Source organism: Amphiura filiformis, chromosome 12 (genome assembly GCF_039555335.1).
Source record: "Amphiura filiformis chromosome 12, Afil_fr2py, whole genome shotgun sequence".
NCBI lineage: Eukaryota > Metazoa > Echinodermata > Ophiuroidea > Amphilepidida > Amphiuridae > Amphiura > Amphiura filiformis.
The window spans coordinates 65515141-65534410 of record NC_092639.1 but is presented as its reverse complement, the minus strand read 5'-3'; the positions used below and the strand labels follow the sequence as shown (position 1 = coordinate 65534410).

Sequence of the window (19270 nt, the reverse complement as noted above, 5' to 3'; positions counted from 1 at the left end):
GGCTTTATTTTACGTGATAATAAAAGCTTTTTGGTTATTAGATTACTCTTACCCCTGCCAAACGTTCACCGTCCTCTGTCCGTACGCATCTTACACCATCTGCACTAGCTGATGCACGTAAGTCTACTTTATTACCACAGATCATAATCGGGACTTGCTTCTGTGCTCCATCCTAGTGAGAAAAATATGATATTTCAAAAGTTTAAACAGTCAGGATCTACTTCCGATTGAGATGGCTTAATTCAACCGTGCTAAATTGCTATTTACCCAATGTTACTTAAGTTTTTAGTGTAGTATTACATTTTCTGCACATCTAATTTGTTTAAACTAATATTTTGTTACAATAAAACGTTTTTGAACACAATGCAAATTTGCACCTTGGTATTTGGCAAGAATAAATAGCGGTTTTAAAACTTGTTTACTATCTGGCCATTTGAACGGTTATGTATTCATATAGTTACAGTTATTGCTACATATATTTCTTTGCCAGAATAATTGACTATAATTGAAGAATGAATTAAAAAGACTAGTTTGCGTCTTACGTCAGGGCAAAGGCGCGGCGTGATTGGTTGCTGACCTGCACAGTACGGCAATTTTGGTCTGGTTGACAGGACGTCAGACGCAAACAAATCTTTTTAATTCGGTCTTCAATTATAATATACATACCTCGATAGCTTCTATCCAGTCTCGGACATTGATAAACGACCTCTCAAATGTGACATCATAAAGCAGAAGTACTCCATCAGCTCGCCTGAAGTATGACTTGGCAATTGACCTGAATCGCTCTTGTCCTGCCGTGTCCCACAGCTGTAATGATGTGACTTTACCGTCCACTTCCAGTGTCTTCATTTGGAAATCCACACCTATATTAATGACGAAATGCAACGGTAGCAGTTTAAGAATATTTTATTTTACGAAAGGCAATTGTTAAACTGGAACCGATATGCAGTGTACAACCTCCGTGAAATATATATCGGCGGGTAAACTGGTTATCTATAGAATATCATAGTTTACTGCCTCTATAGCCTAGTAATGAGTGATGGCTCTGAAAAGAGATGTTTTAAGCATCGGTTTGCTCATTTACGCGTTTGCTCATAAATAGATATGTAATTTGAATACCACCGATTTTATATTTATCAATGATGTATGTATTTTCGCTAAAACGTTACAGAATGAAGCTCGGGAAAAACAACAATAAACCAGTTGATACCAAAAGATGGTTGACAATCTGGTGATGTCATATGCAAGTAATGGATGTCGTTTACTTTACACACAGTAAAAATACAAGGTCTGCCAGCGTGCTTACCTAATGTGGAATTGAGATTGGTTTGGAATATTCCCTTGCATAATCTCATGATCAAACTGGATTTAAAAACACAACGTCTGCCAGCGTGCTTACCTAATGTGGAATTGAAATTGGTTTGGAATATTCCCTTGCATAATCTCATGATCAAACTGTATTTAAAAACACAACGTCTGCCAGCGTGCTTACCTAATGTGGAATTGAGATTGGTTTGGAATATTCCTTTGCATAATCTCATGATCAAACTGGATTTCCCTACAGCTGCATCCCCGGCTAGGACGATCTTATACATCCGGTCTGGTGCATTCTGGGAACGTGGAACATCTGACGGTAACTGTTATGCAAATGAGATTATAATGTAGAGGAATATAGTCAATCATTTTGCAGACACAATGCAATGTGGACTTGACAAAATGATAATAATTTTGAGGGGGGGGGGTTCACTCATTTTACATATTCCGTGACGTATCAGGGTCAGTTGTCTGAGGGGAAAAAGATAACAAAAAATCCCAGTGGACATCATTTTGGCTCTGTATTACCACGACAATTTTGCGTAAAAGGCGAAAAATATCATTTTAACCCAATTAGGCCTATAGCCCAAAATTAAGGGGAAATGTTGTGTTTACTATGTCAATTTTTTAATTTCAATCAATTTTAGCCCAAAAGGAAGGTGAAATTTCTCACTCTATTAGCCACAAATAAAGTTGAACTTGTGCGTTTCCCTGGTCAATTTTTAATTTGAAACTATGGGGTAGGGGAAGGGGAGACTTGAAATGTTCTTATAAGGAGGTTGGTTTAAGGGGGTTAAAATTTCCTAGGGAGTTTAGTTAGCAACCCAAAATCATTAGCGGATTTACCTCCATTACGAAGAAGAAAGAAGAAAAACATAAGACATATTTGTCAAATAAAATGTGCAAAGTATAAACAGGTTCATATCAATTTATAAGAAAATAAGAAACATTGGAAAAAGTGTGCGAGAAAGTGTGTTCTATATATTCAATGATTGCAGTGAATTAGAATAACATGAATTATTGCTGACGTGACGATATGTTAGTACACATTAAAACCATGTACCAAGTACAATCAGCATGATCAGAGAACGGGCAATTAACGTTATATTGGTACTAAATGAACTACCGTAAAGTTTCGACTAATGGCGCCCCGGGAATGGCGCGTATGGGTTCCTTTGCCTTAGTGTAAATTCCCCATACAAATAGAGAGCTCCCTTCTATAAAAAAAAATCCTAAACAGTAGGGTCCGCGCTTTTATTTGCATGTGGTATTTTTACGGGGCACTTTTAGTTTGTACCTAAAATTCCAGTTATGTCCAGCCCTAATGCGCCATATAGGCGAAACTTTACGGTACTCTAAAATACTAAGCATCATAGCAACGTAAAAGAATTTGTATAGTGTGAGTTGCACATCAAACTCTAGGCTTCATCCACAGCAAGCAGCCTTCATTGGCACCCATCACCATACCTCAAAACCCCAGTAAATCCTCGATGTATTTTGATACCTTAGGCAGTGTCCTTTTACGGCTTCTGGTACTACTGGTACTCGATCTCGGTGAGGAGTTCCGATGAAACTTCTCCGTCTGTTTCTCTGCGGTTATGACCGGGTTTGATGGCATAGGTGATTTATGAGATGGTTCTGATGATGTGAAGAAGGGATTTGTAGGCTTAAATGCTGAGTCGCCATGAGACATCTGAAAAAGAAGAAAACGGATTAACTTTAGTGTGATAAATATAGCAAAAGATATTTATTGGCGCATGATCTGATCTGGAGAACGTGTGTAAAATATATTCTACGTCCAGAAGCCCCGTCAGCCAACGTGTAATACGTTGTGGTCACTTGAATTTCTACTGCCGGCTACTTCTTTAACCCCTTGTGATCGTACTACTGGAACATCCCTATGACAATGTACCTTTAAGCTTGTGTGCTTAAAGCACCTTACTTGTCACTTATAAGTTTAGTTACTTACTATACTAAAATGCAGCAAACCTTTGACGAGCGCGACTACCGTGATGTTACAAATTCGGCGCTAACAACGCGCACGGCGCACAGTTCATTCATAAATTTCCACTCGGCAACAACAGATCGCCTCAGCAGCCAATCGGAGACAAGTGCGTGCAACGCAGTAAATACACGATGTATCATTACAATACGCGCTCGTCAAAAGTTTACTGCATTTTAGTATATCAGTGGGCAGTGGTGTAGATTTCTTTGTGACACGTGGGGGTGGGGTTGGAAACAAATTACCTAGGAAAACAGAAACAAAACATATGCTCGTCCCCGACCCCACCCCACCCCCCTAAATTTTAAAACTTCCCTCCGCCGCCACTTGCCATACCGTTATAGTAAAAGTGACAAAGTTTGGCCAAAATCACCATTGTCCTTACCTGTGTGACCAGTTTTTCCGTATGACAATGTACCTTTAAGCTTGTGTGCTTAAAGCACCTTACTTGTCACTTATAAGTTTAGTTACTTACTATACTAAAATGCAGCAAACCTTTGACGAGCGCGACTACCGTGATGTTACAAATTCGGCGCTAACAACGCGCACGGCGCACAGTTCATTCATAAATTTCCACTCGGCAACAACAGATCGCCTCAGCAGCCAATCGGAGACAAGTGCGTGCAACGCAGCAAATTACCTAGGAAAACAGAAACAAAACATATGCTCGTCCCCGACCCCACCCCACCCCCCTAAATTTTAAAACTTCCCTCCGCCGCCACTTGCCATACCGTTATAGTAAAAGTGACAAAGTTTGGCCAAAATCACCATTGTCCTTACCTGTGTGACCAGTTTTTCCGTGACGGGAGGAGGAGTTTTACGCGATAATTGGTGGTAGTCAGGTGTTCTGCGCGTTGATTGGTGGAAGTCATCGAAAATGATACCATGTGCTTCCAACTCGGAGTCCAGCTCGAGTGGATCACGAAGGGTAGAGTTGCCTGAATCTGTGAACGATAAGCGGAATAATAAGATAATGAAATTTAACATAAACATACGAATTCGGAAACTATGGTTAACATCCCGGGTTAACATAGAAACACAAACAGTCGATGCTGGTTAACACGGTAACCATGGTGACACTTACTTATAAAGCATGTGTTATTTTAATAAAGTTGGCCTATTTAACATTTAGGCCTATATTTATAAGTTTGTTAATCATTTGGTGGCGGTGGATCAGTTTTTATAAGCTAAAATTGATAATTTATACAGATAATCTTTCATCGTCCTTTTAAGGTTTGGTGCCTTTTAAATGTTTACTTGTGAACATCTATGATGAAGTGCTCGGATTTATCGCACAGTCTAATTCACTCCATGTTAACCTTTTTTTTAAATTTCACTGTAGTTATATAGTGATTACATCATGTAGATTTAATTTCATTACAAAGTAGGACATGGTTATGCGGGCGTAAAGTATAATTACAATCCGTCAGTTATAACATAATTATTGTTAATTAAATCAAAACGTCAAATCAAATCAAATCAACACAAAACCATTTTTACAACATCGTGTTACTTTAATACTTCACACATAATTATTAGCACTAAGTTTGGTTGCTGACATGGTGGAACCAAATTGGTTTGATCATTCGATCGACCATCGATGCTTCTTTAATCGTTATTGTTTATGAAATATCGATTAAATGATCATTGTTATATATGTTATAATGTGTGACATTAATATTTGTAGTTCACTCTGCTTTTTTTGGTCATTAGTCATTGGCATCGAAGGAGCATCGACAGTCGATCGGAAGATTGAACAAATTTGGCTTCTGTGCCTATTATAATACCGAATAATGTTAAAATGTAAATAGTTGTTTTATTTCATCTCTTGAAACAAAAAAATCCATGTAAGTTATATTTTGTAACATTATTTCACAGTAATTGTTGTTTTTGTTGTGCATTTTCAAAGATTCGGTGATGTTTTATTTTGTTTTGCTTTTTTTTCTTTACAATAAATCACTTATGTGTGTTGTCATGATTTTAGTCAAATGAAGACTATAATAATAGCAAATAAATAAAATTCTTCTTTGTTTTCTTTAGTTTTTGACCAAGTAAGGCTCTTTGATTCAAAAGCATACATGTATGTGGTAGATTGGTGTCTTTAAGGGGGCACTACACCTTCGATAAATTTGTGACTCTTTTTGCATTTTTCTCAAAAAACTAAGTATACACTGGTAACAAAAGTTATGTATATCATAGGGGCAAGGAATCCAATCACTACACCGAAATTTCAGTGACCCAAGACAAGCGGTTTGTTATTTATGATAAGAAATGAGGTACGGCTAGGATGTACCTCATTTCCTATCGAATAAAATGAACCGCTTGTCTTGGTTCACTGCAATTTTAGTGTAGTAACTGGATACCTTGCCCCTATAATATACATAACATTTGTTACCAGTGTGTTATTATTTTTGAGAAAATGCAAAGATAGTCACAAAGTTAACACTGGGGTGTATAGTACCCCCCCCCCCTTAAAAGAATAGCCATAGGTTTAAACAACATCTGTTTCCCGTCGTCTGAAACAGAAATGCGTTTGAGTCATGTTTTATAATATGGTATTAACTTCTACCTCAAATCACAAACATTAGGTGTGACCCCGGGGTGTGACAATTATCCTACACATTATATGAAGCGTTTGAGATGCGGTGCTGGAGAAAGCTTCTGTGCATCCCATGGATTGCCAAAAGAACAGATGAGAGTGTTCGACATGAAATAGGGGAGAAAGACTCACTCTTCAACTCAGTGATGAAACAGAAGTTACAGTATTTTGGACATGTTGACAGGTGAGAAGGAATCAATCTAGAGAAAGTGGTTATGTTCAGAAAAGTTGAGTGGAAAATAAGCAGAGGAAGAGGTGGACAGATGGGATTATTTCTTGTCAGTTTATAGCTGTTACACCAAAGCGCAAGATCGACCTGAGTAGAAAAGCTTCATCAGAAAGGTCACGAATACTCAGATATGAGTAGATCGATGACGACGATAGATTGATTTTCATAGGATTTATTGATTTCATATTGTGTGTATGAGAATGAATGAAAACAATGTGCAGTTGAAAATGTTGTCATAAATTTGTTGACAAAACTGCGTCACATTTGCTCCCCAAAACAAAACGCACGCGGCTGACGTGAAACAAATTAGTTTTTTTAGCCTTGTTGGTCGAAGCAGCCAAAAATATTGATTTTCATTATTTAAATCAATATATTATTGAAAAATAACACTTTAATGTTATTCTACAAATCATATACTTTGAAAACGTGCTTGATTTATTGTTGTTAATGAGTTATGTACGTTTTACAAAAGTGCTGTTGTTTCATCACTCTTTACAACATACCGTAACTCAAGGACCTACAAAAGTACTGTGATATGAAATGATCAATGCAATTTTTGCTAAAGCTCAATACCATTCGCAATATGCTGTGAACTACCCCCGGGAACTACCAAATCGCAACAGTTTAAAATAGTTACTATATATAACCTTATAAAGAACAACATTACTATAATACCATCCATATTTATAATATTTTCATAATATTTGAACGTTAATAATTACGTGTAACCTTTGCCAAATATATTACATTGATTAACGGAGAACAGCTGGCAAAATTTATGCTCAATTTTAATTTAAAATCAATTATTTATGATAATTGAAAGAAAATTGATTTTACCCATAGGGATATACTAGTATCTATTTTATCATAAATACACCATAACTCAATTTTATACCTAATAATTTTTATAATATTATGTCGCCATCCGTGTAAATCGAGTTTTTACAGATAAATCCTCTTCTTTTCATTCTATTTACAAAATTAATATTTTTAATAATAGGCCTACTTGTAAAGTTTTTGGGGACAAATGTGTGGTAATCCTAGGTTGTTTGTTTTATTATAAACTTGGTCATAATTTTCAAATTAATAAGTAGTGAATTATTGGTAGCACAGTGCAATTTGATATCATTAGTACCGATTAGAGAAAAATACAGTAGTAATACTTTGGATATTATTCTGTTTTGCCAAATCAAATATAGGGTTAACAACTAACATGGCAATAAAAGAACAATTTAAATATTTGGCAATTTTTTGAGAATAAGGCTGAAATAGTGCACTTTAGGGTGTTTTTATGCTGTGACAATCAAGACTAAAGATTTTACAAAGTCTAAAATCAGTTATGTTATATCCAATTATTAAATAAAATAACACAAAATAGAAAAAATTGGGCTATAAACAGTAATGTAATATCTTAGCCTATCCTCAAGATTGCATTGGCGTATCGTCTATGACTTTTGTGACTGTAAAAAAACATGTGCAATTGCACGTTTTGGGCTATTTTCACAATGCATAAAAATGCAAATTTTTATGTACATGTATATATAATAAATGGCCAGATGTTTGTAGACACTATAATACAACGAGAAATAAATAAAATTTTATATGCGCATTTAATTGCAAAGCTGTGCAGATATCACACATACATATCAATTTCATCAGCTTGACAATTTGTAATACAAATAGGCCAATTCCAGGGTTTCGCAATATGCAAAACTGTCGAGGTCCTGGGATCACTCCCATTGTGGCCTGTACACCATCCGCGATAATCAACTTTTGAAAAGCACCCTAAACAAGGGTAAAACGATACCGTAAACAGGTAACACGCGCCTGTTTTCACACCATAAACAGGGATTTTTTCCTTGCATCAAATTTCATACCCTAAATTTCATTTCCGCGTATTAGCAATTGCAATTTTGCTACCCCTTTTCCAATTTTTTTCATGTTTTTGACACCCTAAACACGATACGCGTGTATCGAGCTTACCCACGAAAAACTACCCTTTTTACGCGTTTTTATTATCGCGGATGGTGTACAGGCCACAATGGGAGTGACCCACCCCCCCACCCCCGGGTCGAGGTTAAAAAGGTTAATCTAAAATGGTAAATTTAAAATGGTTATTGTGGGGTATGGACTATTATTATCAATATTATTTATATTTTTATTTTTGTTGTTTTTGCTGATGTTATTTTAATGTTTAAAATAGTATTATTATTAGACACATCAAACGAAACTTTTCCACGCATTCTGTTGTCAAACGTTAGGTATACTCCTGATTCCACAATTTTTTGGGATTTAAAAAATACCAGCCTGTTTTGCCAAATAAAACATAATCCTTTATTTTTATTGCCATATGGGATTAGGATTGCTAAAACAGGATAATATTTTTCAATCCCAAAAACTGAGCACTGTATTTTATGGAATAGGATATAATTCAATGCAAACCATTTCATAACAACTTACCTTGGTATGAATACTCATCTCTGAGATAATTAAATGCTAAATTAAAAAAGTACCGGTAGTAATTGAGATTTGTATGACATCGTAATGATATTATAGTTAAAAACAATTTGAAAATAAATGAAAATGCCACTGGGATTTATACAGCAACATTACTTTCTCCTAAACTACAACTATCGTCAGAATATGATATACTCTGAAAGGTCTTAAAAGCAACACACGGCTAATGGATCTTAAGACTTCTCAGAATAAGCCAGGCGAAAATACCAAAGATCGGTTTAAAAAAAGGAACAACAGTGCATCATTACCACGATTACACGAAGTAAAGATATTAGTCAAGGCTCCGGTTTGATATATTAATAAAATGACTATGTGCAAGAAATAATGTTTTATTTGTGTCACATTTATTAGGGATGACCATCATAATTTCATGTTGCCCCTTTTGCTACAAAAGATTATTTTCTGGAAAGAACTCATCAACAGAAGTATTTTGGTGGTTAAATGGTCAAAATCGGTCAAAAACTTTTCGAATTATGAATTTTCAAAGTTTCCCATTCTGACCGGTCATTGAACGAAATAAATTGACAAAGTCTAAATATAGCAATGTGAGCAAAATTGGTATAAGCATATATTTACCTTTTTATATTTCTTTATTTTAATATATATGCAAACATGAAACAAGCATATTGTGAAAGTATCAAAGGGGTTTCTTATGAAATGGCACTTTACTAGTCAATAGCATTAAGTATTTCTTCAAACCGAGGCACTGAAATCATGCTTTTAGAAAACATTTGCCAAAAATCATCCATAATGGCCAAAGTGGCACAAAATCAAAAGTCCAGTGTGAACTTTTTTTCCACAACAATATACACTACACATAAGAAAAATACTAATGTACTACAAGGGATTTTCAACATAGGAATCCAAACAATCAAGTACCAACATGCACAGCTTTATCCTGATATCACTTCTGGGGTTTTAACAAAATGTTTAACCTCTATTGTGATTGGCAGCAGCATAAGGTATCTCTTTGATAGCTGATAATGCCCAGCCATTCAGCAAGTGGCTAATAACAGACCTTGATAGGCTTGAATGAATACTGTCATGTGCTACAAAACCATCACATCCAGGGCCTGGTCACACCATATGCTACAGAGAGCACAGTACTTTAACAATGGAGTGAAAGACTCATTATTGATTAGGCGCGTATTTTAAAAGTACAGCTCCTGTGCGTGTATAGCAGCAAGTCAGTGCAGATGGTATAAATATAAGAAAATGTTTAGGGTTGAGATCAGGTGAATAATACAACAAATGAGCATGAAACTTCACATTTATGTTCAGAAAGGTGTCTATTTAACATGATTCGAAAGGTGTTTGGAAATTCCAAAGGAAGCTGGTGATTTAATTTTTAACTCGAGATCTACTTGTCCGTTTTTTTTTTTTTTTTACAGAGGGTATGATAGAGGTAATAACAACAACTCTGCCAAATTACAGCTCAGTAGGTCAAGGTGGTCACCTGATCTTTTTCATCTGAATATTTTGTGCCATTCTGAGCAGTGCTGCACTGGGCCACTGGCAATTAAGCGCACTGTGGCGATTGACCAATTTTGACTCACACTTACAGAAAAACCAAATAAGTTATGATGCTGTAATTTGCAGGATAGTTACAAAACATAATTGGCATTAACATCTCCAATTTTACAGAAAAATTATGAAAAATAAAAGAATGAGCTCAATTTAGAAATGTCTGTGCAAGCAGTGCACAGTTGAGCTCCCTGCATGTCTATGGGAGTGTGCTAATCAAGTTGATGGGTCATTGGTCATCCCTACATTTATCTATTTCAACTTTCTTTATACAGGGTAGCTATAGGCCTACTTCAGTGTAAGAGCACTGATATTCTTGGAAGCCCTGTCATGATGGAAATTTTACCACAAAATCAATTATTAAACATTTTTCAGTTTTAAAGTGTGTCCTTGAAGTTGAAACAATCACTGTATTCTTTTTAATCTCTGACGTAGGTACTAATGTGGACTAACGTTTCGCTTGAAATTCAGCTTGTAAAAGGCAATAGCCTCTTGCAAAAATATTTATCGACACTAGTGATTTCACTTACCGACATCATCAGGGTAGTCCCCATCTACAGTCGTTTGATGATACACAAACTGCCGTCTTGGTATTCCTGACATGACGGATAAATCCGATTCATGTGAATTCTGTGAGTTATACCTAGAGCGTTGCTTCCTGTGGTAATCTCTGTACACAAGAGAAGACATGTTAAAAGCCAGATGTCAGATATATTGTATATCCTTACGCAATGCAGCTCAGATAGATAAAACGAGTCAACAATGATATTAATTTTATTTATGATTTGTAGCGAAATATCACAGGTCACAAAACCATAAAGACACGCAGGTGAAGATTATATAGCTGACTATAGGTCCCTACTCAGTTTAACATACTCAGTACTCACCTGTCGAAGGCATTAGCCTCAGCTGCAACTTCATCCATGTATTCCAGCATTTGTAAGCTTGGTCTTCGTGTTGGAGTTGTAGACCGAGATTTAGGCGGCTGACTTGACTGTAGAAATTATGAATATATGAATGATGTGAACGGGCTCAGTGAATGGATTCAATTTTGACAACATTAATGACATGAATGTGTAAAACGCTACAAAGAATTCAATTTTGTTATGAATTAGACTATGAATACGATAAATTGATACCATTGTTAAATTTCAAATGTGTGATGTGGTGTATGTGGTAATCATGGTAATAGAATGTGAAATATAACTTTTTAACGTACAACATTAAGGGAAAGTGAGAAAAAAAGGGAAGTAATGGATAATATGAAAAAACAAATTTAGTAAGCAAAAGTGGCATCAAAGACAAATAAGAAAGCGGAACAAGAATTATCTGGTATCATTAAGCGCCATATAATAACAGAGGCGCCATCTCTGTAATGGAACGCTGTACTCGGCTAACTCGGTCACGTAAATGTGAAAATAATATTGCTTAATAAGCGTTTAAGTTGACTTTGCCAGCTCAGAGGAAACGCCAATACCAACAAGGAGATGAATCTGTGTGGGTGTGGGAGGTGTGGGGTATCCTCTCGGAGACAAATTGAAAGTAAAAAGCAAAGCTACCTGGTAACAGTCCAGCATATTAATTTGAAGACTCTGTCGTCTTGCGACCATGCTAGGTGGTGTTCCAGAGCGAGATTTAGGCTGTCAACAGCGTAAAAACAGCGTAAAGACAGCATAGAAGTCACAAGGAGGCAGGAATGCAATAGGATAGAATAAGATACATGGAAACAATGGTTAAAGATAGGTTACATTTAACATTGCAGTGTTGTCTCTATAGAAGGGTTTTAGGGATCGATCTCCTTGTGAAGATTACAATATCAAAAGGACACATTGGTCGGCTGCTATCCCATATCAAAAAATGAGACCTTTTTCGGATAACTTCCCGATAGTCACCGGGTAGACACCGGCAAATTTCACATGCAAATTAGATAGGTAGCGGGTGACTACCCGATAAATTTTTGGGAAACAATAGTGGATACCTTTCAGGTAATAGGTACCGGATGACTACCCGATGACTGTTTTGGGAAACTAGCGGGTAACCACCCGATGACTTTTTTGGGGAACCAGCGGATAACTACCCGATAACTTTTCGGGGACCTAGCGGATAACTTTTGGTGATGATATACCTGGTGACCTCTTTGGAGACTTCCTGTTGACCTTTTGGGGAATGCAGAAATACAAATTCATGAGTATGCACAAATTTATTAGGCAATTTAGCTTATTATTTGAATTGTATAGTTTTTGGAGAAATACAACTTTGCAGTCATGGCAGTTGAGCTTGTGCTAATTGCTATAAGAAACTTGAAAGTGTACAGTGTAATTATTGTAGTTATTGTACAAAAATATTCTTCTGATTTAAATTCCAATTAATGTACAACCAAATTGATATCAGCATATAAACATGTATACAGTACCTAAGTGTGATCACATCACTGACACAGCCTATAATTTCTATATCAAATATTATAATTTATTTACAACAAATAGCTTAACATAAAGCTTATAAGTTAATTGACACATTAGCTGATGATTAGTAATTTAATTGACATTAATTTACTGTCAAAATCATGTATGATTTACTAGAAAAGATATAAACTAAACATTCAAATGTGTCATATATTAGGTACATTGTGTATAAAAACTGCATCAATACAAATCATTTCATACAAATTTTCCTACCTGCATTGTCATATGAAATCAAGCATGCAATGCTTTATAATTCCTACAGCATGTTCCAGATTAATTATTAAACATCTTGTAATGTCCTACATGTAAATCCATACATTTTGGACCACAAATAACTTGAATATTCTGCACAAATATATTCCAACTGCCAACAGCTAGCTACTCCATTTTGAATTCATACAGTGACCTTAATTTGACCATATACCCACCCACGCATTCTTAAGATGCTTAATGCTATTTTCAAGGTCAAATTAAAAGCGGATAACCACCGGGTAACTCCTGCAAAGAATATAAGTTTCTGGGAACCTTCTGGGTAACTCATTTGAAATATTTGAGTTTTTGGGAGACTTCTGGGTGTCTACCCGAAAACTTTTGGATAACTTAATTAGGTATCCGCAAGGTATCCGCTAGCGGGCACTTTCGGATAACTCTGGAAAAGGTACCCGAAAGGTTTCTGATAACCACCGAATGGTCATCGGGTGGTCACCGGGAAACTTTTCTTTTTGCTATGGGATTGTGTCACTTTTAGGTCGAATAAATACCAGACTCATCTCAAGTGGAAATCACTTCAAATCATCCACAAGTCACATGGTCTAAGAATATAGAGAACATTCCTAAAGCATGTGACTTGGTGATGATTTGAAGTGACCTCCACTTGAGATGAGTCTGGTATTTATTCCTAGCTATTAATATTATATAAAAAGAGATACATGCAGCAACCGACAGGTGCGTCCTTTTGATATGAATGTACACATAATTATATCCCTTGGTTCAGAACCATCTCCCTGTCAAAATGAGATCCCTATTGATACCTGCTTCGAAGAAGACCCCTACAAGCAAAATGTTTCTTAAGACCACACTTGCAATGTAAATGACCATGAACATGATAGAGAAAGTTGTAAAACATTACATTACATTACATTACATTACATTACATTACATTACATTACATTACATTACATTACATTACATTACATTACAAGCATTTATATAGCACATCTACATCAAGAATTAGAACGATGTGCTTGGAAACACAAGAAACAACAGGAACAATGGAATAAAAAGACAACTTATAACTGAGTCTTGAGAGACTTCTTAAAAGTGGAAATTGAATCAGAGTTTCTGTCAGACTTTGGGAGAGCATTCCATGTTTTGGAGTAGTATGAGAAAGTGCGATTTGAAGCAGTATGAATGGATTAGATAAACAATAAACATGTCTTATTATGTTTATGCTGAGAAGAGTAACAATTTTGTACAACATCAGTGAAGAATTTGAAGTTAATGGAATCGAATGAACAAAATGAATGAATGAATGAATTGGAAACGCACATGTAATTACTGAATGCAATTTACATGATAAAAGGGGTAAGTATTTTGATTCATTACGTCATTATCGGTTGTTATGTAAACCCACCTTTCGATGGTAATCCACCTGTGCACGTAATTCATCATTAGTGTCTTGAAGTTTTCTGTTTGCATCCCTAAAAATAAATTCATATATGATACCAATTACAAAATGTTACGCTAAGTTGTTAAAGAAACATTAAAAACAAAAGAATAAATATCCGCATTCTTTTCTTCAATAATATATCTGCTAACGATCGAGGGTCATCTTCACGATATCTACTGTTTATAGTCACTGTGGTTTATAGTAGTACCATTAGCCTCACCAAAGATCTGGTGCAGGGAAATGTCACACAAATTTTAAATGATCGTGTCTATGTTGTCCGTCATCTAGTTAATAAAATCAACTAAATTTGGGAATAAATCTAATACTGGAATTTATCTTTTAGATTTGCTACGTCACGTCTGGTACAACCAGCCTCCATCAGGCAACTAACTCACTGAGCTGATCTGGACGCACCAGACGCAATGTAGCCAATCTAAACAAAAAGTTCCAGTAATATACCACATGCATGTCTCGATTTCTAATGTACATTCTTTTGGCATGCACGTGTCGTTTACATGTTTTGACGGTCTGTTAAATCATTAACATTATAGTTTGATCAATTTGTAATCGGCGGGAATTGTTAGGCTTTTACCCCTAATATTAATATTAATCCGCGATGTTATAAGGCCCGCCGATTACGAGCTGATCAAATTACATACAACACATTTTCAAATTTTAACTTACTGCAGTAATTGCACTTGTCTATTGAGATTTTGTTGTTCTTGAATGAAGTCTTGCATGGGTGTCTTCTCTCTGTAAAAACAATAGGGCAATACTAGTCAGAAACCAAATGAAGTCAATAAGTCTTCTGATATAAATGGGTTTACAATTGTGCAATAATAGCGAAGGAGGCGATAAGCTTCATTAACCAGTGTATAATAAATACTTCTTGATGTGTCTATTGTAAATAATAACATAATGAATAAATCTGTACTGAAATAAATGACAGGTTAAAGGTTGTGCCCCCTTTTTAGTAAAAAAAACATTTTATATACCATTTTGTCGAATGAATTATACTATATACGAAGTGTCAGGCAAGGCCTCAAGGTCGTCTATTGTTCCCACTCCGTGTACCAATTTTCATCGACGAATTTGACTTTTCTGAAACATATCAAATTAAGCTACACATGCCGCTAAAAACTAAAATAATGACGTAATCTTCACGAATGATAAATCCTCCGAAGCAATATTGATCAGTGAGATCAACAAGTAAACACTTGACAACTTTTGACTTTTAAGATTTGAATGTATTTAAGTATTTAAACAGATTTTTTCTTTCCCAAAAATCTCTACTTATACTTACGTGTCCATGAATCCTATCTGGTCATCGTATTCCGCTTTGACTGCAACTAACTCACTTCTAGCCAGAGTAAGGTTAGTTTGTGCTTCGGTAAGCTGACTTTTCAATGAGCGATTTTCTATTGTCAGCTCGTCTAGTTGCTTCCGAAGATTCTGAACAACATCGTCTTTCTTGTCTCGGTCTAACCATTTCTTCTCAAACTGTAAAAATGTGAAATGAGATTTTAAAAAATGCAAATACTAGCGAAAAAATACGTCAATGGTCATTCAACTTCTGTACAGGCTGTCAGTATTCAAGGCTTGGTAATTGACTATATAAACGACCAGATTGGGAGATTACGTAAAAAGTCCAAGTGTATATATTTTTGTATTTTTGTTTTCCATTTACTACTAGTGTGCAGTGTATATTTTTCACTCAACAAATTATTACATTTTTATTATTAAGCAGTAAACTACGGCTTTTTTTTAAAGTCATTTAAGGACATAAAGATGCTGGTTGTAAACTCGTATTACTATATTTTATTACCGCACCTCTTTCCATTAATTTTAATTTGCATATTGAAAACACGCGCCTGCTGACACGTAAAATGCTATTTAAATATGCAAAAGCTTTTTCTCTCTCACTCCAGCCCTCTCTATTTCATTCTCATGTTCTTCTTTTTTTCGTGATGTAACTATATTAAATAGCTTTGTTCGTCATTCTTTATTCCATCAATTCAATATAAAATCATGTGTAGGCCTACTCAATAACATGTGATCGTCATCTGTTGTTATAGTTATTTGTTATGGATTTTTAAACATTTTTTAATGAAAAGTATATTATAAACGTAATACCGTAAAGGTTCGCCTATACCGCGCTATGTGCTCCCTTGATATGTAAGTGGCATTTTAGGCACAACCTAAAACTGCCCTCCCGTAAAATTCTAACCAGCAAATGAGGGTACGGGACCTTAATTCTTCTTGGTATTCAGAGGAGGGAGCTCTGTGTTTGCACATGAAGTTCACCGCCAGGCAGAGGGGCCCAGGTGCGCCATTAGGTGAATCTTTCGGTATTTCAATCCCAGTTTACAAAGGTCGGGTAACTGACTTGCATTTGGTGAAATATACAGGTGATAAAACACACATAGATGTATGTGTAATACTGTTTCCTGATTATAATTCAATGGAATCATTATTCGAGCTCTTTTAAGAGCTCATAATGAGGATGCTTCCGTATAATTTGAATATTACAACGTCATGTATACATGCAGAGGGCTGCAGACATGCAAAACACTTGACTCGATAAGATAAGTCACTATACGTTGCCGTAAGCATTGTTACCATCAATAGGGGTCTACAGACTAAACTGGTAACTTACCGACTGGAATTTGTTAAGATTCGTCTGTAATTGTTGTATCTCTGCCTCAAGGTTGGCCTTCAATTCCTCTTTTTCTACTTCGTTCTTTTCTTTTTCTTGTATCATTGTAAAAAATATTCAAAAAAAGTTGACAATATAAATATGGGGTTTACAAATATTAAATGTGCACTATTGAATTATGAATACTTCTTGCAGTGACATGATATTGGCAGCGAGGCGTCCCCTTCCCCGATACCAATATTATTGATTGATATTGGAATATCCCTTGTTATGATAACCCTTATATCGATATTTCAGTGATGATTTCAAAGAACTGTGCACTCTGTTATTATTTTACCCATATTACTGATAATAATAATGCGTTAATGATAAAAAGCAGTGACAGAACAATTTTGCCTTTGTACAGGGTGTTGTTAATTGTGAGTTGATCCCCCTAATACTGACTGAATTTTTCATTTTACAATTGAAATTTTGGATTGTGCGCAAAAAATTTGGAATGTGCATGCCTTGTTGTACATGTTACTAGTACTCCGGACTTTTACCCGCAAACTGTTTTGATCAACCCCATGAAGGACTGAATTTTTTTTATCCCCCTTTTTAGGACCCAAACAGTTTTGACCCCCCCTCCCAAAAAAAGTATTTATGAATAATGCTGGGTCTCATTTTGGGGTCTCTTGTATAACAATGGTGGTTATGGCTCCCATTTGGATTTGTATACAATTTTAGTATAAAAAATTGTATTTTTCGAAAATATCCCAAATTTCACTAAATAAATTTATAATGGTTGGCCTGCTGTAATTCTGCTATCTACTGAAGATACAAAGGGAATTCAAAATGCATTCAGTAATCATTCAGTGACATATCGATTGATGGATTGGTTGCCTGATTGATTGATTGATTGATTGATTGATTGATTGATTGATTGATTGATTGATATATGATGTTTTGATTTGTTCATTCACTCATTCATTCATCCAATCAATTTTATCATTTATTATTTATATATTCATAGTTTCTAGGGTTAACACCAACCTTCCTTTCATAAAAAGTTCTTTTTCCCGAGAGTACAAGAAAGGACACATGCTAGGTGCTACACTTGCAGAATACGACATAGTACGAAATATCTTATTATTTACTTCCACAATATCATCAATATCAATGATTTTCTCCTCTATCTTTGAATCGATTATTGGTTTATTAGCCAACTTAGGCCTACTCCACAAAAGTTGAAGAGTAAAAGTTAAAAAGTTAAAGTATGAATTCGAAGCAGAATTTATTTCTGCGCATCTATCTCGTTGCAGCGTACATTTATATGAACATAACCCAAAATCCTATTGCCTTGTAAATTATTCAAAATCAATTGAAGGAAATCTGTCTCGGAAATCTGCCGGCTGTCATTGGATTATTCTTTTTGTTTTATTTAGAGGGGATCAAAATATGTGATAATCAATAATAATTGTCTTTCACATCAGTGGTCCTTATTCACTTAATGTCAAATTGAAACATGAAGATTTCAATATTTTTCTGACCAACGAGGTCCTAAATGGCCTACAATTTCAGTTGTCCTTCAGTTGTAAAGTTAGACTCAAACTCATTGGCAAGTGTAACCTGGGGGGCACTAAACACAAATGACCACACGGGTATGCTCCCCCGGGAAGACCCGTTCGCAGCTCTGATCTCCGAAAGACCACTTTTTACCGAGCTGTCAGCTCCCAAAAGACCGACCATCTCCGAATTCCGGGATAGCATAGCAGGGGTGGAATTTCGGAGTCCGAGAGTTGACTCTCGCAGAGACTCCCGTAAAAGTCCTATTGCGAGAGTCCATGTGGACTCTCGCTGGAAATGATCGGCTCAGCGAACTTACATTTAAGTTCAACACACCTTAAAACTCAAAGCCTGCAAAATATAAAGGAAAAGTCGCCAAAGATGCAATGACATATATGGAAGTGAGAGTATGATGATATACGGTATATTAAAAACTTAACTTTGTTAGTTTATTTGTTAGTTTGTTTGTTTGAATACATTTTACGTAGGCCTATATAATACCTTTTGGACTCCCGCAAGATTGTACAACGAGAATCCATTTACGGGAATCCATGGACTCTCGCAAAACTCTCTTGCGAGAATCCACTTGGACTCCTGTGGCACTTTACGAAATTCCACCCCTGCATAGTTGATGATGTGCCCAAATCACACCCTAATTCCCCCCTCACACACACCCCACATCCCGGGTGTTAGCAAAAGATGTAGCCCTTGGTTTTCCACTTCTTGTGACCTTGTTGGTCAAATTGACAA

General features: G+C 35.8%; 1 protein-coding gene across 4 annotated transcripts in view; it reads right to left on the bottom strand.

Moving 5' to 3' along the window:
- LOC140166580 (ras and EF-hand domain-containing protein homolog) overlaps positions 1-19270 on the bottom strand; it is a 60960-nt gene that overhangs the window by 7578 nt on the left and 34112 nt on the right. For 3 of the 4 annotated variants that reach the window (XM_072190075.1, XM_072190078.1, XM_072190077.1), the window contains exons 4-15: positions 16976-17071; positions 15623-15819; positions 15004-15072; positions 14284-14350; positions 11745-11825; positions 11073-11179; positions 10716-10855; positions 4097-4260; positions 2819-3007; positions 1493-1637; positions 667-863; positions 53-172 (exon numbers count right to left, since the gene is read on the bottom strand). In XM_072190075.1, the coding sequence (XP_072046176.1) occupies positions 53-172; positions 667-863; positions 1493-1637; positions 2819-3007; positions 4097-4260; positions 10716-10855; positions 11073-11179; positions 11745-11825; positions 14284-14350; positions 15004-15072; positions 15623-15819; positions 16976-17071 (1572 nt within the window). The remainder of the gene's footprint in view (positions 1-52; positions 173-666; positions 864-1492; positions 1638-2818; positions 3008-4096; positions 4261-10715; positions 10856-11072; positions 11180-11744; positions 11826-14283; positions 14351-15003; positions 15073-15622; positions 15820-16975; positions 17072-19270) is intronic. The other variant, XM_072190076.1, reaches the window with a different exon arrangement.